This window comes from Psittacula echo (genome assembly GCF_963264785.1).
Source record: "Psittacula echo genome assembly, chromosome: 4".
Taxonomy (NCBI): domain Eukaryota; kingdom Metazoa; phylum Chordata; class Aves; order Psittaciformes; family Psittacidae; genus Psittacula; species Psittacula echo.
In genome coordinates, this window is record NC_137738.1 from 92519048 (window position 1) to 92540630 (window position 21583).

The 21583-nt window shown below is 38.9% G+C and overlaps 1 protein-coding gene across 1 annotated transcript in view; it reads right to left on the reverse strand.

Annotated features, from left to right (window-relative positions):
- The window catches only part of MBOAT2 (membrane bound glycerophospholipid O-acyltransferase 2), a gene marked incomplete at both ends in the record, with an annotated part of 88148 nt that overhangs the window by 60212 nt on the left and 6353 nt on the right, over nt 1–21583 (reverse strand). The window contains 2 exons of the mRNA XM_080615440.1: nt 4087–4164; nt 8336–8481. Coding sequence (XP_080471566.1) covers nt 4087–4164; nt 8336–8481 — 224 coding nt within the window. The remainder of the gene's footprint in view (nt 1–4086; nt 4165–8335; nt 8482–21583) is intronic.

A 21583-nucleotide genomic window follows, 5' to 3' on the forward strand; every position in this document is an offset into this window, starting at 1 on the left:
GTTATAAGAATTTGAGTTGTGCGGAGCTCTCATCTGCTCAGTTAACTCAAGTGAAGACATTTTCAAGTAGATCATCTGATTTAACCATATAAAGAAGAAACTTGGCAGTTAAGGACAAAATTAAGAGCCATGAAAAATTTTAATGAAAACATGGAGCCAATTTCACATCACGAGCTTTGCTTATTTATGTGTGATAGTTCTGTTTTAACTCTGTGTTTACCTTTCTAACATATGCATACAAAATAAGCTACATTCTTGATGAAAAAGTGCTCACCTCTGCAAACAGACAAGAAAAGCCTGTTATTACACAAGCAAAACCTCAAAGGTTTTAACTGACTAGGAAGGCCATCCAGCAGCTGGACCATATGCTTTGCTATTAAAAAAAAACCAACCAAATGCTCCCCCAAAAAAATACCCCACAGAAAATCAGACCAACAACTTAATAACCACCCTTGTGCATGGAGTCACAATAGTATTCCTGATAGCAGAAAAGAGTTTCCATCTAAAGGAAGACAGCATTCTTGCTTTCAGTACTATTAACTGTTTGTAATGCTTTGCCTGCTAAAATAGAAGTTCTCCACATTTTTATCTCCAGTATAAATAGTTCGGTCTTGCAGTTCCTTGATAAGAACCCAGTAAGGTTTTTACACAATACTTGGTTTCAGTTCCCCAAATCATTTCTATGGCTCTTCACACAAGATTGGATTTAGGAATGACTTGGAAATACTATCTTGGCTACTGGAACAGTTAGTTGATAACTACTGAAATATGTTCCCAAATACAGCCACTCATTAGCCTTGGTGCTTATTTTTAAAAGGGGAGGATATGATTTCAATACATATTGTAGAAATCATGTTTAAAATCTACCCAATTTTCATCTATACACAAACTTAATGAAATTTCAAAAGGTTAGGTTTGGGGTTTTTTTGCATTTAACATAGATCTGATAAGACAACAAAAATTGCTACTAGACGCTACTTGTTTTTTCCAGTCTTCGTGTTAAGGCTACGGAATCAATAGATCTCATCTTCCTCCATCTTGCGTTTATCCTTGGCTGAATAAGAACATCCTTAATATTTTTCAACTCAATTGGTTTAATGTCAAATAAGTTTCTTATTTACACTAACTGGTATAGCAGAAACGCAGAAAAATTTTATTTGCATGTGCAGAACAGCTTGCAGCTACTAATACCTCAAATTCTGAATCCAGGTATTCTCAGTGCTGTGCCCACTGTCCTGTGGCAGCTACCTATGTACCAGGCATTTTTATTCAAGTGACATAAATAAATTACAAATTGGTAAATGAGAAGTTATACCAGACAGCTTACAGCTGTCCAGATGCCCTCACGCCTTCAAAGAACTGTAATTAGTGGCAGGCTTCCAATCCTAGATTTGCTAAAAATTATTATTAGAAATTGATAGCATTTCTTAATCAAACCCTAGGAAGATTGTTAGATATTGTTATTTCAGTCTTGTGATTTGAGGATGACTAATTTTAGATTGTTCCTTCAAATTCTCTTATGCACAGAAAAAAAAACCTTTATCCACATCAAATATGTTCTCCATAGACCAAGACATCTGTTATCAACTCACAAGCAGACAGCAATAAAAAAAAAAAAAAAAAAAAAGAACAAAAAAAGACCAAAAAAACCAACAAACTTATATTTACCTTGATCAAGGGCCTTTGGAAAAACCAAAAGCTCAAAAAAGAGCCTAATTCCCATTTTCAAAAATCATTTCAGCTTATGAAGGTTCTCATTTCTGAAGAAACAAAGAGGCTCACAAAACCTTGCCAATAACTCAGGATGAGAGTAGTTTGCCTTTACCATTTTGTATTTCACTGAAAACATAACTTTTAAACAATATCTAACCTAATTTTCACAACAATCTAAGCTGTAGGCTAAATAGCAGTCAAACCTGACAGGACATTCAGCATTATTAAACACTTGACTGACAAATTAAGAGCCTTAATTAACATGCTGAATTAATTAGTAGTTCACTCTGATGAACAAGACTAACTTATCTCCTAATCTGAGAATTCAAAGTTCAAACCATCAAGTTTCCCCTCCTTTGCCAAATGTCCCACTGTTTAGCAAAGCCACAGCAAGAAAACAAAGGACAAGGGGAGCAAGGCATTGCTGTCCTGGCTTTGGGCTAGAAGGGGAAGAGAACTTAGTGAGGACTAAAATTCCCAAATCCCAAGGAAAGGGATGACCAGGAGGCACCTCCACAGGGGGCAGACCAGTTACAACCAAGGTCTGTTCTCTAAGATTCAAATCTCTTTACATTACCATGTTCAAACAGCTCACTTACATGACCATACGCACAATACAAAGAATTGTAACTGCAACAAACTAACACAGAACCAAGGAACAGTTGAGCTTGGGAAGGACCTCTGGAGATCATATGGTCCAACACCCAGCTCAACCAGGGCCACTAACAGCCAGCTGCCCAGGACCATATCCAGACATTCCTTCAGTAAAAAGTACAGGCATCACCCCTTTTGGGATACTGTGGCAATGGAAAGAACAAACCTTGTACAGTCTTGCCTGTATCACCTATTAGAAATGGCTTCTGAGCATCGCACACAGCATCCAAGTATTGTCCACAACATGAAGTAACAAATTACTCCATTTGTTAGATAATTTATTTTCCTCCACTGAAAGAGCTTTCTAGTGTTATCCCATGGTATGTTAATTCATACTGTGATAAAGCAACATAAGCCAAGTAGCCAAATCTAGGTTTTACCCTCCCAACTGCATAGTAACTAAATGTAACAGAGAACATACATACACAGTTGTGCATAATACAGCAAACATTTGTGCAGTCAGGCCATGCAGTTAAACCAGCTAGCATGAAATGAGAGGACCAGGAACTACGGAGTTCCCCTGCTCCAATGCAGGAATATTAAAGACACATGCCTACTGCCTCTCGCTATTAGGGAAGTAAATCACTGCTAGATTTCCTTTTATGTAATTTGTTATGACAAAAACCAAAGTATTCCTGCCTCATACCTCCCTTTTCAGCATTTAACCACATTGGTAATTTCTTTTAAAATGTTAAGCTACATAAGTTGTAACTTACATTGCTACGTATCTGAAGAGAAATTGATGAGAAAAAGTTCTTTAAAACAACTTTTAATGAAATTAGAATATAAATCAGCCATACAACCCAACAAAGTTCTCACATCTGCAGTAGTTTGAATACCTGAGGCTCTGTAGAAAATCACAAAAATAAGAGCCCAACATGGGATACTTCAAAAGACAATAAAATTATATTCAGTAACACAGGATAAACAAGCAAAATGTTCCAATAGGCAGGATCATGAACTAAGGCCACCCTGGCTTTGCACTTCCTTTGTAAAGCAATTTTCCTTTTTGGTACTTTTATCAACATCTTTCCTGACAGCCTCACATACTGCAGGAACTCATTCAAGCAAGGATTTGCTATTTTACTAAACATGTATGCAGGAATTAACACAGTGGGAACCTAATTTGCTTCTGAGCTCTAGACTAGTGGAATAATAAAGCATATGCATTCAGTAACAAGATAAATGTCTTTCCTGCTTTTAAGAATGACTGAAGAAGAGAAACAAGTGCAATTCTATATGGACTCAGATACAGCTAATTTAATCGTGCATTCAAGCATACCTAAAATAATGGCCTACATATGTACTTTTACAAACAGTATCTAAATAAAATAAATCTCAAATTCTGTTTCCTTCAGACATTTTCCTTCTACCGGCACTGGCTGTTATCAGATTATATTTGTACAGTCAACTCATCTGTGAGACATACAATTAGGTGTGACAAAGTAATGAAAAAAAAAAAAATCAGAATGCTGAGAACAAAAGAAATCTCACTGGGATATTACCAACTGTAACAAGCTTTGGATATTCCAAAAAGCTGACAAAAATACCCAAATGAGTTATTTTCTGTCCTGGAAATAAAAGCATGGTTAGCAGAATTAAAATACTAGAACACCATGATACAACCAGAAATACAGCATATGTGCACAGTGACAAAAAGAACCTTAACAGTTGCTTTCTTGTAAAATCATATTAAAAACTTTAAGAATAGAAACTTACTTGTGCATATTCTCCACTCCTATTATAATCATGATATAGTAGGAAATTCCACTTTGTATAACAAAATGTAAGGCATACCTAGGAGAGGAAAAAAAAAAAAAAAAAACACAACAAACCAAACAGTAAACCCTCACAGCATTTTCATTAATGAAAATAAATTGCATGCATTTATTTATTTAATGTGAAATTAGAAAGGTTCAAATTTTAACTCCATCACTGCTTCCAAAAACCCCTTCTGTTCTACTTAGGTTTCCTGCAGCCCTCGCTCTGTTGAGGGCTTCCATCTTTAGCAGAGCACAAACAGCAGTAATGAACAAAAACTACAGCCTTAGCTAGATTTATCCAGCTCATAAACAAGAATATAGTAAATGCAGATAATCCTTAAATTTCAAAGTACGTGTCTGATAAAACTTCCACTTGGAATTAGTTCATGCATTTTGTGGTTCAATTCCCATACTCATCTTTTTCCCAGTTTGCAACAACAGGTATCTTGGATAAAGCAAACAATATCTTCATATCAACAATATAAGCATATGGGAAGATTTCCTAGTCAATAGAAATGGTAACTCTGTCCACCCAGCCTCTTTGCCCCAAGGTCTCAATAATCAATAAAAGGATGGTGGTGATGATGATGGTCCCAAAAACACAAACAAAAAACCCTACAACACCAACAATCCACAGATGTATTTCACGAAGGTACTCTAATCTCATCTCCTCATTTGTTTTCCATAGCTTAACACCATAGCTACCAACAGGCTAAGAAAGTTGGGGATGCTTAGTCTGGAGAAGAGAAGGCTGCATGGAGACATAGCAGCCGTCCAGTATCTGAAGGGGGCCTACAAGGATATCAGAGAAGGACTCTTCATCAGGGCCTATAGTGATAGGACAAGACGTAATGGATTCAAGCTTAAATAGAGGAAGTTTAGATTAGATATAAGGAAGAATTTCTTTACTGCGAGGGTGGTGAGGCACTGGAACAGGTTGCCCAAAGAAGTGGTAAATGCTCCATCCCTGGCAGTGTTCAAGACCAGGTCGGACAGAGCCTTGGGCGACATGGTCTACGGTGAGGCACCCCTGCCCATGGCAGGAGGGTTGGAACTTAATCTTAAGGTCCTTTCCAACCTTAAACATTCTATGATTCTATGATTCAGTAAGCTAGTAGAGCACTGGTGGCAAACCACTACCAGTGATTGAGGAACAGTGTCTGATCTTCAGTATGACTCTCTTTCACTTTAGTACTTTAAGTGTCTCAGTAGCATACTTAGATATGCTCAAGTAACACACTGATCTACTTTTGGTACTTTTCCTGTAATAACCAGCCTAAAAAGCAACTACTATTTTGCTATACTGATATTGTTTTCTTTCAGCTTATCAACAATTTCCTGATTTCAATCCTCACCTATTCAGAAGAAAATGTCTTCAAAGACCTTCATCAAGAAACCCAGCTCTATCCAGCTAAACTCCTACAAAGTCTCTGTACAATGAACCAAGGGAGAACAGTTCACTTGGACATTAACTGACCTTGAGAACCTTGACTTTTTAATGGAAGATCCAATCTGCACATGCTCCCATGCTTCACTACTAGCTAGCCTCATCTAAGATATGACTAACTAAAATTCAAATGCACATTTAATATAAGCAATTGCCAATTAAAAAAAATATGTATCTTTTCATATCAGCCATGTATTAGCAACATTATGTGGCAAAGGCAGGCATTAGTGAAATGGCAAAAATTCAAGTTTACGGTTTGCTTCTTAAATGGAGGGAGGAACGTAATATAGCAAAGCCTGAAAAGGTGTGGGCTGACGTGGAATACCATACCAAGTTTACAGTCTCTGAAAATATTTGTCTTTCAGAGTTGTTAATGGTAGCAATATGATTGATCTCTGATTCAAAAAAAGGGATGCATAGAAACACACAACATGAAATAATAAATTTTAGCTACACAAAAAGGGTATTCAAGGCCTTTTATACTACTTGCTATTATCCCAGTGAACTACCTGTTGTTTTTGGTTCCACCATCACAAGCACTACAAAGGTGACTGAAAAGTAACACAACATAATGACTAATAAAAGGGTGCAGATTTCAAACTATTACCTATATTTGGATGACATGATCTACAAATCTACTTTTACTACAAACTCTTACTATATAAAACAAAACAGTAACAGTTCCCCCCTTGTACTCACACATTATAACACAATTGAAGAGTCACTGAAGGTGTACCACAGGACTGTAACCTGTATGTGTACTTGATTACTTGGGGAGGGGTAAAGGGAGCCAAACAAAAGAAAACCCTCAAAAACATGCTTGTAGAATACACACCTAAGCAATATGAAAAACAGTTGGCACAAGTGCAAGTATCACTTGTATCAGGTTTTTTAAAGAATGTGTACTTTTAACATCTCAAATTATGTTGCTCTACATTTTTAAAAAGCTTTTAGTACCATGATTCTAAGAAAAATACCCAAACTTTTAGTAAAATAGAAATTCATTGCAAAAATAATTGCTTTAAGTATGATCCAAAGTAAACTAGAATAATCTGGATTTCTACTATGACATAAAATATCTCTCTGATTTCTTTTCCAGGGCATTCTGCCAATGAGAGGCTTCTACAATTATTTATTTATATCTGTTCGGAGTGAAGGTTTTTTCTTTCCAAAGTCTCCCATCCCCAAATTTCATATATGAATATATTGTTAACATTTTCTAATCACAAGTTACAATTAATGATTTCTGTTTCCAAAGCAATGGATACAGAAAGCGCTTCTACAGTTTACACAGCTGTCACAAAACCCACACACAGCAGCACCTATCTCCCATACCATCCTCCTCATCTGGGGCTAAAACTGGCAGTCTTTGCCATCAGATTGTTCTCTCAAAGCAGAATACCACAGCCAAAAGTTTAAGAAATGCATAGGAGTTAATGGAATTATATAAACAAGTAAAATTGCACATGTAAATCCACCAGCACAACAGCTTGATTAATTCCCCCTAGCTCAGTAATACTCTACAATAGTATAAATAAGTCTTCTGTACACTTGAAGCTGAGCAAGCACATTTTTTACAAAACTGGCAATTAATCTTAACCCATCTTGGGGAGATCAGAGCTATTCAGTAAGCTAATTTTTAAGGAAAAAATAAATTGGCCAAACTCAATGCATCCCCTTCACCACAGACCTTTTACTAGCCCAACCAATATTCTGGCTTGCTACACCAGGAAAAGATCAAGATGTGAAAACAGAAAACTTGTGTTTAAAAAAAACCCCCAAAACAACAAAACCACTACAACCTCCCTCTAAAACATAAAAGAAAAAACGCACACAGAAACAACTCTCAAATCTAAGATAGCTCCTTTCCAGGTGTTTTATACTACTAGGAGCATCATAGGGGAGTGGAGCACCTCCCATATGAAGACAGGCTGAGAAAGTTGGGGCTGTTCAGCCTGGAGAAGAGAAGGCTGCGTGGAGACCTCATAGCAGCCTTCCAGTATCTGAAGGGGGCCTATAAGGATGCTGGGGAGTGACTCTTCATTAGGGACTGTAGTGACAGGACAAGGGGTAACGGGTTCAAACTTAAACAGGGGAAGTTTAGATTGGATCTAAGGAAGAAATTCTTTACTGAGAGGGTGGTGAGGCACTGGAATGGGTTGCCCAGGAAAGCTGTGAATGCTCCATCCTTGGCGGTGTTCAAGGCCAGGTTGGATGAGGCCTTGGGTGACATGGTTTAGTGTGAGGTGTCCCTGCCCACGGCAGGGGGGTTGGAACTAGATGATCTTAAGGTCCTTTCCAACCCTAACTATTCTATGATCCTATGATTCTATAGGTACTGCAGTTCTGGCAACTCATCCTACACAAACCAGACTATATTCAGTATTCAGAAAAAGACACAGTGAGTGTGTCTCATGCAGTGAATATTTAAGAGAGATTATCTTAGTCATCACACCTGTGCCTCAAGAGAATACTTCTCAAGCAAGTTTACAGAAAAACTGGTACAAGTTAAACAAACTGCACCCACTCCATCCTCCCAAACCACAGGCAGACAGTATGTTAGTTACCAGTTTGCAAATGGAACACCTTTCAATATTTGTGCACCACATCAGAAAATTCTAGCTAATTTCTCTACATTTGCAGCAGCTAAACCCCACAGAATTAGGAAATAACGTTCTTCATAACAAAACTTTGCTTCCCTGCAAACGAGAAATGAAAATTTACAAGTCTCTCAAAATGGAATTGAATTGCAACTTACCATCCAAAACAAAAAAGTGCAAGATAAAGGCCCAAGAGGGTTGCAACAACATGTCTTATAAATGGGCTAGTTTTGCTTGAATGAAGGTATGTTCGAAACCAGACAGCCGCAAGCAAGGCAAACAGTTGGCACACTACAAAGTTGACCTGCATAAAAGAGAAAAGAAGAATGTTTCTCACACACTTGTGTACAAAATTGAATAAGCATATCTGCACACTATTAACAATTTGCAGAACCTTTGCCTATGCAATGGCTCTTACCACAGCACAGCATGTCGGCCTAAAAGAGCTTCTCCTGGGATCCCTTCCCCCCCAAAGCACAGACATGTGTTCCCCTGAGCAGCTAAGAAAAAATGATGCATCAAACCTGTAGAGGCAATCTGTGCATGAATCAAAGGAAACAAAGGAAGTATTTTCCTACAAATTTTCTATATACCAAACCACTCTACCAACCATGGAATCATTTCTACTCTCCCAGTTATGTGAAGATCTGAGTTGGGTTTTTATTTAGTAGTTTGCCATTCTTTGTTTGGTTGTATTTTTAAGTGAGCATGACTTGGAAATACGTATCAGCTACACAAATCACTGGCACATCACTTCAGTGGCCTGTGCAGAAGCAGGGCTCAACGAAGTACACTTCAGTGGTACATAATCAGATAAACAGCTTGCTTGCACATTCAAGTAGGATAGTTTCAGAAATTCCTCCTCCCTTCAGGCCATTTATTCTAGAAGACAGAAAATCTCTTGTATACTAAATATGTAAAGACATTAGGGCACTGAAAGCAAAAGTAGAATTAAAACTAAAAATCAACCCAAACCAGTGAGTAAAAAGAATCACTCTGTGGCCTCAAATTTAACAGAAAGGGCACGATAAAGAAATAATTTTCTCAAATACAGCAACCACTATCTAAACTGGCTTAAGCTACAAAAAGCCAGATGAATACCTTTATTTAGAAAAGAAAATCTCCCCCCTCCATGGATTTTTATCTTCTATAAGAAACCGTCTAACAAATTTCTGTGTTTAATAGCAGCATCGCATGCCATCACAAGTAACAGCTTGGGGACCACTGCTTCAGGTCATAGGCACTTCAGTATAAGAAGCTTGCACATGCTTGACTAGCCCTTAGCACAACAGCGTTTATGCCTGTTTGATGTCACTTAGCTGAAATATATACTTAATCTTAGTACCACAGGGTACAATAGCAATACTAACAGGCTCATGACAGCAGACAACATGAATGTTTGCAGCAACATGGTGCACACCTCCAGTACTATAATTCAGCTAGTCCATTCCTGCATCATTTTTCAGCCAAGCTTCAGGCAACAACAGGTAAGGGTTAAGGGTGAGAGTATGCAAACATGGTTATATTAAAGTAGAAGCTAGATAACACCAACCACCTACAGAAGTCTCATATTTGTAACTGTAGCATAGATTCCCCTTTTGCAAATCAAAGGATAGTTTCCCTTGTTCTGAACCACCCTAAAACCTTCCATAAGGCCAAGTCACATGAGCATTAAGCGCTACTAGGGAAAGAGGAGGCTCAGAAGGCAGGGCTGTGCTTTTTAACAGGATCAGCTCCCTAAACTAAACCATACACTTTGCTATCCATTCTCTTACTCCCGCATTTCCCTTATGCTTTTAACTGTGTTTGAAAAATCCAAAACAAATGAGGCGATATTCTTTCAGGGCATAACTTGACCTGTTTTCTCTCCTTTATGAGCAATGATGCAAATGAAACAGAGCAAGGTTTGTAACTTGAGTGGATTTAGTGGGAAAGTCTCATATGAAACAGTCAAGTTTAATGAACCACTGAATCAGAAAATAACTAATAATGTTTTTTTTAAAAAAAAAAAAAAAAGAGGTCAAGAAAGAAAAAGTGAAAGCCAAAATAATTAACTGTGCATTCTGTACCGACATTTGTTTTGGATAGTTATTACAGAAATTATGCTAAGTATACCACAGAGCATGTTTCTGACCCAAGGAACTCACACCCTAGACAGACTAGATGGGAGAGGGAAACCAAGGTTAAAAACTGGTACAGCTATGCAGTAAAGCTGAGGTTAAGAGACAGAGGAAAGAAATGGGCATGAAGACCTGTCCATAAGCAGACAAGTTAGCATTCAGTAAAACCAGCAATGTCCAGACATCACTTCTTTGGCTGCATTACAGACTATTTACCAATTGATGTCTCATGACACCCTTTCCCATAAGCCCTCAAAGCAAACTAGCAAGACCCAGGGAAGAAGAAAACTCATCACCTCAGTCCTACCGAGGCAAAGGGTAGAAGTGCTTGGCATCTCTGATCTGCATCATCATCTCTACAGGAGCAGACACAAGCAAAACAACAAACCTTGAAGTCCAAAATTCAGGATGAGCCTGCAGGCTTAGGAACATGGAAAACCCTCATAAAACATGCAAAGAGAACACCTTTAGACCAGCCCCACCAGCAAAACTTCCAGAGACATCAATTCATTATGTCAGGGTTTTGAACACACAACTAAATGACTGAAGCAGTACAATCTTGTTCTGAGAGCCTTCCTTGTAAGTGACTCCAAAACCACCAGTGGGTATTTTTAAACTGCTCCTCCCAAAAACTGCACAAATGCATGTATAATTGGAAACATAAAAGACATCACCACAATGTTCACACACAACCCTGCGTTCCTTCTCTACTCTTAACCATTGCAATCCTTATACTTGCCTCACCATGCACTGAAATGTGGATTACAAAGCACCAATGGTTTTGCAGACTTGTATCACATCAAATCCTCCCAAAGCTTTAAATACAGCTATGTAAAACCAAGCTATGCAGCAGTTCAGATTTGAAAGACATGCAACTTTATTTTAGCCTTTATACATACCTACTTCCTACAATATTCTTTCTGCTGCTTTATTCCATTTTCCCCAGCAGGATTTCTGATTCATTCAGCAAACGGACAATTGCCCAGTTTTTACTCTCACCTTATAACCCATTAAATAATTACCATCTGCATCCTACACCAAATACAAAACCCTTACATTTCCCCATAGACATGTTTATGCAGATCTGTCCATAGTGTGGGGAGACTACATACAATAAATGTAAACTCTGCAAGATCGGTATTCCCATTCCTGTTCTAAAGGTGGGTGGCTGGCATGCAATGATGAAAGTCCAAAGGGTAAAATAAACGCCCACTAACTTTGGATGCCAAATCTCAGACACTTTAGTGCCTAGTTTTTCAGCCAGTACTTTTAACAGAACTTTAACGTGGACTGTGCTTTGAGAATGTAACTTCAACTGCTATTCTAAATATTCAGCATGGCTATAAATCAAGCCCAAAGTATCTCAAAATGAAAGCAAATTTATCATCACTAGGACATATTTTCATTATATTGTTTCTCCAGGTCACTCCAGGTCTGGTTTATTAGTGATTTGTATTCTGAATAAGGGAAGGAGCTCATGTGGAAGAGTTTGTGACTACTACTGGGCCATGTTACAGTCACAGAGATAATCTCTATCTGACACTTCAACTTTTGAGCATCTGCTATCCCAGGCGATATATTCACTCGGTAAACATTTTCATTATCTGATTTCTTACATTTTAGAAAGAAATGAAAACCACAGCATTTCCACCACTAAGTCACACACTAAGTCACACTAAGTGTGTGCAGTTCTGGTGTCCTCAACATAAAAAGGACATGGAACTGTTGGAACAAGTCCAGAGGAGGGCCACAAGGATGATCAGGGGACTGGAGCACCTCCCGTATGGAAACAGGCTGAGAAAGTTGGGGCTGTTCAGCCTGAAGAAGAGAAGGCTGCATGGAGACCTCATAGCAGCCTTCCAGTATCTGAAGGGGGCCTACAAGGATGCTGGGGAGGGACTATTCTTCAGGGACTGTAGTGACAGGACAAGGGGTAACGGGTTCAAACTTAAACAGGGGAAGTTTAGATTGGATCTAAGGAAGAAATTCTTTCCTGTGAGGGTGGTGAGGCACTGGAATGGGTTGCCCAGGGAGGTTGTGAATGCTCCATCCTTGGCGGTGTTCAAGGCCAGGTTGGACAGAGCCTTGGGTGACATGGTTTAGTGTGGGGTGTCCCTGCCCATGGCAGGTGGGTTGGAACTAGATGATCTTAAGGTCCTTTCCAACCCTAACTATTCTATGATTCTATGATTCTAAAACTTACCAGTTTGCAGTTACCTGTGACTTGCAGTCCAAAGCACAGATCTCTACCACTTCAGCTATTTGAAAAATATACTCACTTCCACACAGAAACAAGATTAATCCCATGCCAATACTACAGGTGGCAGAAAGAGGAACAGACTCTGTGGGTTCCCAAATTCCTTCCCAGGCACTTCCAACTCCAGCAGCCAGACAATGCATACATCTAGATGGTGGTTTAGTTCAGATTAGGAGAGAGCTTCTGAAGCAAACCTGCCAGTTGTCCTCACTTCAGATCCTTTGGTTTGCATTGCACAGTGGTGTCCAGATACACAAATCTGATTTCTTTCAGGCTAAACTGAACTAGAAGATCCAGTTCAAAGGTAAGAGGACATTTAGCCTATGGACTGACCTAGTCAAAAGCAGTATTTCCCCAAATTAGTATAGCATCAACACTGGATCCTCAGTGCCCACCACTTCATTCCACAGAAACACTCCTCCTGTACTGCAGTACTTGCTGAAGTAAGCAAACCCAGAATTTAAGATTCAGCCTTTTCCTAATTACATCTCCCATCTTTATCCCCACAGATCAGTATAGAGCTGACACAGCTCCACATTGAGACGCATGAAGAACTGAAGATACACACTTTGCCTTGAAATAGAGGACAAAAATTACCCAGCTTCCTAGAAAGCAAAGAGCCATTCAAAGAGCAAGTGAGCAGGAACAAGGCCAGAACTGGACATGACCATCTTGAAAGCTTCCACAAAACCCAAGTGCTTAAGCAAGTGGTTATTTTGTTGGCAAACATTATATACAACAACTTTAACATCTGGGAGTGGTATACTTGCATACTCTTGGAAAACTTATGTCAAGCTCTTAAAACATTGTGAGTATGGGCAAAATACAACTTTTAAACACCTCGTAACTTGGTCAGATGTGAGCAGAACACCCACAAAGAACAAAAACTACACATTCCCCAAAGATGCATGATTCATTCCTCAAAACAGAGTGTAACGTGCCTCACCAGAGTCATAAAACCTGTTCCAATAAGCAGCTCCAGTTTTATAGCCAAAATTAAAAATAAAAACAAAACAACAACAACAAAGATCCCAAAAAACTGATCCACTTGGAGCTTTCTAGTGTAAAACAAAATCTGAAAGGCATGGAATGACCAGTTTCACCCTGAGTAGTTATAATTTAGCACATGTATAAGAAAACAGAGTTTTTTTACCTGTCCTCAGGTACAGGTCATAACAAGAGCTTATGAGAGTAACACCACAAAGCTACATATAGAGAAGGGTGTGTAATGCAAAGTTATGTGCACATAAGAATAAAATTTTTACAGTGATAATGCAAATGATCATCACTAGTTATTCAACAATGATTAATGTAGGTGTGGGTTAAATACCACTTTGACACATTAAGCTACTACAAAACCTGCTGTATGTATTCTAGCAATCTGAAAGTTCAGTCCACTATTTTAGTGCAAAACCAGTCATACAGCCAGTGCAGCTCACAGGCACACTTTGTGCCAAATGTAACACTAAAACATGAGCACAAATTCACAGTTTCAGTGTTTGGAATAGCTACATAAAATGCGAATCCGTTATATCATTAACTGCATTAAGCTATCTACATAAGTTTTCCATTTGCATGACCTCTGCAAAAGTCAATAGAAAGTTTATAATAAAACTTTTAAAGACACTTATTCTAGTCTCTTAAAAATTTAAATGTAATTTATGCCATGCATTTGTAAAAACAAAGTTAAGTTATTTCTTAGGAAAAAAAGTGTTTGAGGCATCAATTCATTATGTGAAGCAAAAGAAAAGTCGAAAAAGGTCACTGACTGCTACAAGGATTTTCAACATCAAGAAGCAGTTTTGGCAAAACATTTTATTTGAACAGCTAGAAATCTTCCAACACAGGCAGCATCTTAAAAAAATTCTTTAATGGTTTATTAAAGTCCATGTTAAAAAGAAATATAGAAAAGATTATTTCTCCTATGAAACTAATTCTTAGTATGTGGAATCTTTATGCACTAATTCAGATTTTAGGTTACGCTTCCTCTTCATATCAGCTATACTTTAATGTCAAAAGCCAATCATTGCAACCAAGCAGTAGAATCCTTCTACTTCACAGCACAGAAGGCATTTGCCTCATTCAGACAAGCAGCCAAAGCAGTGAGGGAATTTTATTGATATAAATAATTCCTAACTGGATGGCACAAATTAACCATACAGGCCTACACAGCCTACAATCCACTGAGAAGCAGCAACATAACTGCATAAAGTTTTGCTTACTAGGTCTAGCAAGGCATGGAGAAGCACTCAGAGCAACAATACGGTCTACGAAGTACCTCAAAGAAAGAACAGTGGTCTAGCGGGTGGAACACGAAATGCAATTCAGAAATACGGCATTTTACTCTCTTTTATGTCAATGGCCCATATGAACCCTTCAGAAGTTACCCTGTCTTTGCATTTCTTTATTTTCTCATTTTTAATGGATCTTCTCTGATAATAAGGAAAAAAATATTCAAACCTGTAAACTGCAGTGAATGCCTGTGGCCTCAATAAAACACACTGAATGAATTAAAGGTGACGTGGAGTTTTCGGCTGGTTGGTTGGCTGGGGTTTGTAAGGTTTTTGGTTTGTTTGTTTTGTGGGACTTTCTTAAAGCCTTTTTTTTTAATTTTTTTTTTTTTTTATTTTATTTTTAAGAAAGCAGTTTAGCTCTTACTGCTGCTGAAACAAGCTTTGGAAAAAGATGACCCAAACATAAGCAGAATCACTGAAGCCTACCTGATTATACACAGAGCCTAAACCAACAGTTTTAAGATGCAAGATGCTTCTCAAGTAACACTCAAGAACGTGTGCAGACAATGATTCTGCAGCCAGAGATTTTCTACCCATTTTGCCACACCATAGTATGTTTCCTCCACAGAATTCAGTTTTTCTAAGCTGGAAGATGCCAGCATTACTTGTCTCCCACTCTGTAGCCTTTTTTAGTGTCTCACTCTACTACAGAAACAACGTTATTACACAAGTTTCCTGATCAGTCTGACAAGGTTTGTAAACAAGTTGCATTGAGTAGCATTCCTATTCATACACCTTTAGCCCTACTTTTCAGCAACTATAGTTATTAGAGAGAAAACACATTTGAAAACTCCATTTTAGAACATGAACTAAAAAAACCCAAAACAAACCCACCCCACTTTGAAAAGAGCTCTTGCAAGAGCTAGGAGATCAAGACAGAATAATGTACATTTTCTTTAACAAGAAGCACCGATCTTCAAGCTGAGAAGCTGAGGCTTTGACTTTTTTCTGACTTATAGGGCTATTCTAGCAGTAAGATTTTAAACACAAACCCTCCCCAGCATCATATTTGTCAGCACATACTTGTAACAATTGCCAAACCTTATCACAATTAATGAAGCCTCAGTTGTACCTTGTTTCTCAAATGTCAGGATTTTCTTGGTTCTTGCTGCCAGTTAGGCCATTTCTCTTTTCCAACAAAACAGTCAGTTGAGGAATTCAAAACAACTACAGATGTTCACAAAAAGCTACTTATAGCACAGGACAGCTGATCTTTCTCCACAGCAACCAGAGAGCAGAGAAGATGGATCTTCTTCTGTCCAATATCCAACCTTCATCCAGTATAAAAGGATGAAACAGCTTGCACAATTATCCAATAATTGCCTACTACTAAACCACTAAGAATTGAAGAGTGAGAATAATCATTATTTGAAACCAATGATCAACTTGCCAACTTTCCTGAAAATTGCTGCACAGATATTTAAAAAAAATTCCACAGAAAAGCTGAAAAAAACAATTCCAAGAATCAAACTGTTTAGTAATTTTCTGCAATTTATTGGGAAATGTCAGAAAGGGAAGTCCAGAGACACTGGCACAGGTATAGAATCATAGAATGGTTTGGGCTGGAAAGGACCTTAAGATCATCTAGTTCCAAGCCCCCTGCCATGGGAAGGGACACTTCACCCTAGACCATGTTGCCCAAGGCTCTGTCCAACCTGGCCTTGAACACTGCCAGGTATGGAGCATTTACCACTTCTCTGGGCAACCCATTCCAGTGCCTCACCACCCTCACAGTAAAGAACTTCTTCCTTATATCCAATCTAAACTTCCCCTGTTGAATTTTAAACCCATTACCCCTTTTCCTATCGCTACAGTCCCTGGTGAAGAGCCCCGAGAGTATCTGATAAAGTTGAAGGATACTTCAGCATAATTCAGAGACTGTTTCCTCTCTAACTGACAGGAAGAAACAGGTATTCTTCTTTCTACTCAAACTTCGTAGATCTTGTGGCAATGCTTTAAAGGCATTGTTCAGTCAAATAATAACCAGTTATACATGATGAAAATATAACTAATTTGCACTCCTGCCCTGAAGTCTCAACCTCACTTCATGGATGAAATACTAGGAAATGGAGGATAAGCAGCAGGGTTTTTTTGGGGTAGAATCAGATATTTGTGTTAAGGCAGTGTGTTCTTTGTAGCAAAGACTGTGTTACTGCATGTTTATACAGCCCCCATGTGAAGGGACACTCATTTTCAGATGAGATTTCCAAGTACAGCTCCCCTAACAACATCCACTTCCTTCAAGTGCATACTCTAACCATTTGCATTAGTCAACTTTTACAACACTGGCAAAAGCTCTTTAATGTTGCACAAATATACTTCATCTTCACATTAATTTACTGGCAGCTGTAAGGACTTTTTCATCAGATTCTGAATGTTTTCTTTCCAAGAAAACATTTATTGGAAACACATCCAATTTCATTTCAGTCTAAAACATCAAAAACAGTCATGACATTAATAATAGTATTTCTATTTCCAGTATTAACTTCCAGTTTCTAGCTTGTAAGTGTTAAGTACTCTGGAGAGAGTGAAGGACATCAAGAAGAACATGATGTACACCCTAGTAATATGGTTTGTGCAATAAATGAGCATCAAATCCAATAAGCTTTTTCAAACAGGGCTTTCTAAATCATAGAATCATAGAATAGTTAGGGTTGGAAAGGACCTTAAGATCATCTCGTTCCAACCCACCTGCCATGGGCAGGGACACCCCACATTAAACCATGTCACCCAAGGCTCTGTCCAACCTGGCCTTGAACACCGCCAAGGATGAAGCATTCACAACCTCCCTGGGCAACCCATTCCAGTGGCTCACCACCCTCACAGGAAAGAATTTCTTCCTTAGATCCAATCTAAACTTCCCCTGTTTAACTTTTAACCCATTACCCCTTGTCCTGTCACTACAGTTCCTAATGAAGAGTCACTCCCCAGCATCCTTATCGGCTCCCTTCAGACACTGGAAGGCTGCTATGAGGTCTCCACGCAGCCTTCTCTTCTCCAGGCTGAACAGCCCCAACTTTCTCAGCCTGTCTCCATACGGGAGGTGCTCCAGTCCCCTGATCAACCTCGTGGCCCTCCTCTGGACTTGTTCCAACAGTTCCATGTCCTTTTTACGTTGAGGACACCAGAACTGCACACAATACTCCAAGTGAGGTCTCACAAGAGCAGAGTAGAGGGGCAGGATCACCTCCTTCGACCTGCTGGTCACGCTCCTTTTGATGCAGCCGAGGATACGGTTGGCTTTCTGGGCTGCGAGCACACACTGAAGCCGGCTCATGTTCATTTTCTCATCGACCAACACCCCCAAGTCCTTCTCTGCAGGGCTGCTCTGAATCTCTTCTCTGCCCAACCTGTAGCTGTGCCTGGGATTGCTCCAACCCAGGTGTAGGACCTTGCACTTGGCATGGTTAAACTTCATAAGGTTGGCATCAGCCCACCTCACAAGCGTGTCGAGGTCCCTCTGGATGGCATCCCTTCCCTCCAGCGTATCAACCGAACCACACAGCTTGGTGTCATCGGCAAACTTGCTGAGGGCGCACTCAATCCCACTGTCCATGTCACCGACAGAGATGTTGAACAAGACAGGGCCCAACACCGATCCCTGAGGGACACCACTTGTTACTGGTCTCCAGCTGGACATCGAGCCATTGACCACAACTCTTTGCGTGTGGCCATCCAGCCAGTTCTTTATCCACTGAGTGGTCCACCCATCAAATTGATGTCTCTCCAATTTAGAGACAAGGATGTAATGCGGGACAGTGCTGAATGCTTTGCACAAGTCCAGGTAGATGACGTCAACTGCTCTGCCCCTGTCCATCAGTTTCGTAGCCCCATCATAGAAGGCCACCAAATTGTTCAGGCAGGATTTCCCCTTAGTGAAGCCATGCTGGCTGTCACCAAGCACCTCCTTGTTTTTCATGTGCCTAAATCATTACTCAGAATTATTCTAAGGAAAAAATGTATGATAGGAAGGCATCACTGAGGAATGTTCTCTCTGACGAGCTCTTAAGGATTCAGCATTCTAGATACTGAGCTGCAACACATAACAGCTAATTACCCACAGGAATAGCCAAAACCTAGGAAGCAAGATTGGTTCAAAGGTGAAATTGGATTAAGCATATTGGCTTGGGTTCTTGCTTGTGTTTTTTTGTTTTGTTTTCTTCTCCCTCAGAAACAGTAAGGACCTGAAACACTTGCTCTGTTGAGGAAAAACTGGTTTGGCCAGTTAAGGGTTGCAGATCTGAAACTACCAGGGAAAAAAGAGTTTACAATATCAGAACACAACAGCCTGGTATTATGTTGGCAAATCAGAGTTACAAAACAAAGACCAACTCAGAAGCATGGCTTCTATCGCACATGCACATAGTGATTAACCTCAAAATCTCTGCTCTTTGTCACATGAGTATCAGAGGTACACAGGATGTTCAAACGTGTATTTGAATGGCAAGTTTTTATTTTAATGCTCAGAGAACCCCTACAACACCTGAAATTTTGTAAAAACATTACAATTTCCCAGCCATTTAAAAATAAAGCTAAATAACTATTGTCTGAGAAGGTATCTTTCTCAAATGCAACCAGAAACAGACACCGTATCCATTAAGTTATATCTCACTTCTATTATATTCGGCTGATATGTGAGACACTGAAATCCATCTTAAAATAAGAAAAAAAAAAAAAACAAACACAAAACAGACAAAGTAACATACTCTCAGGTCTGTAGAGCCTGCAGAAATTGAGTAACAGCAGTAGTCACTTTAATTAGCAAGTAAAAGAAATATTCACCACTTTTAAAATGGTCAGCTTCTCAGTGTTCTAGGGAATGGTGGAGTGAAGAGAAAGGACTTCACCATGCTCTGCCTTGAATGAACTACTCAGACACTCTAGTCCTCTGTGTCTATTATCCTCCTGCTCTTCCCAATTCAGGTATCATCAGCATGAAATCAGTCACCTACAAAGTCTTCGAGCACCACAAAAGCAGCACCTGTAAACATTTACAATACACAGCAATCTGCAAAAGGGACACCAGTTTGAGCTGCTACAGCTTTTCATATTAATTCAATTCTATTTTATAACATTTTATTGACATTTAGAATTATGCTTCCATATTAAAAGATTTTATCTAACTTCTTACATTTAGATAATCATCTGTTAACAAGTTCTAAGGCTAAAGCTTCTACAGATCTGCAGCCATTACTGGGCTTCTAATAAATTTTTTGTAGATTCATGGTGGCCTCAACTTCTTTCTAGCTTTTTTTCCACCATGAAGAATAAAACTCCATTCATTATAGTCTGGACTATCAGTTCACTTTGACTAATATGCTTAGTCTTCACTGAATTATTATTTTTTTATATACACATGCGCACACACATATATATGTGTGTATATATGATTGTCAGGAAGCAATGGAATCAAGAGCATTATCCAGCCAGAAGGCAGATCAGAAAGATTAAATCATCTATACAGATAGCATTACCAGTATAGACTATACCACTGTAGCTAAACAACCAGTGTGCTTATAAGCCAGGTTTCAGAATAAGAGTACCACCTTCTTAGGCTACCTTAACTAGAAATAAAAGGAAACACCAAAATCCCAACTGCAGCAAATTACACCATTACAGCCAAACCAAAATAGCTCTTCATCTTTGGATATGTTATTCCAGAATAAAAGGTAGAGCTACGAATGTTTTCTTCTGCAAAAGGTGGCTTAACTGCCAAAAGCATCACTTAAGATGTGCAGGCATAACTAGCATTTATCTAAATTTTCAGACAAATTGAAACTGCCAAACAGCTCTGTTCACTTGAGCAAGTGCTACAAGACTAATAATGATAACTACTGTTGAATTTAAAGTACTTTCCAAAGGAATAAAGGAAAATTAAATACCTATACTGAAGAATCGCATCAACATTCATTGTAAAATAAACACTGTAAAGATGCACACATTAAGCAAACAGGCTTTCACCTGGGTATGTGTTGGGTTTCTCACCTTCCAGGAGAAGGTAAACTCCCACAGTCTAGGCTTCCTTGTTCAAAGGCTTGGAAAACAAGGAAAAAAGGACTGAGCAACTGTTACTCAGGAAAAGCACACGTTAGTCAAAACAGCAAATGTGAAGGCAACAGGCTGCAAAGGATGTATCACAAGTGCTTCATTAGGTCAACACAGGAACAGGTAACCAGGAGCTAAAGTCAGCAAATACCAGGGCTAATGAATGATAAGCGTAATTCATTCATTTCAGTTTTATCAGTTTTTCAGATCTCTTGGTTTAAGTCAGCACATACCCAAGAAAAAGACTACAGAAGTAAAAGATCTACATAGCTGCGGTAGAGTAGATTTACAACAGTAGCATTTCAAACGGAAAGCAACACAGTGGTAACCATGTACTCCGCAAGTCACTCCTTATGCCTTACAGTTTTTTCTTTTATTAGCCTGTTCTTTGGGCACTCCAGCATTTCTTTCCAACATCCCAAGACTGCAGTATTTCTGTAGCAATTCCTAAACCACATTTTGAATTCAGAAATGGTTTGTACTATAGAGAACATAGGTCAGTAAGCATTCACACATTCGCCACCTAAATAAATTGCCTAAGGATGGGAAAAACAATTTGACAAAACAAAGGAGGTGACTATAACCTGTTTGGGTAAAGACTGTTTATTTTAGATGTTTACTGTAGAAACACTGGGCTGTAATTATATTTGAGTTTTTCCACTGCTTCACAAAAGCCTGGAGAAAACATAC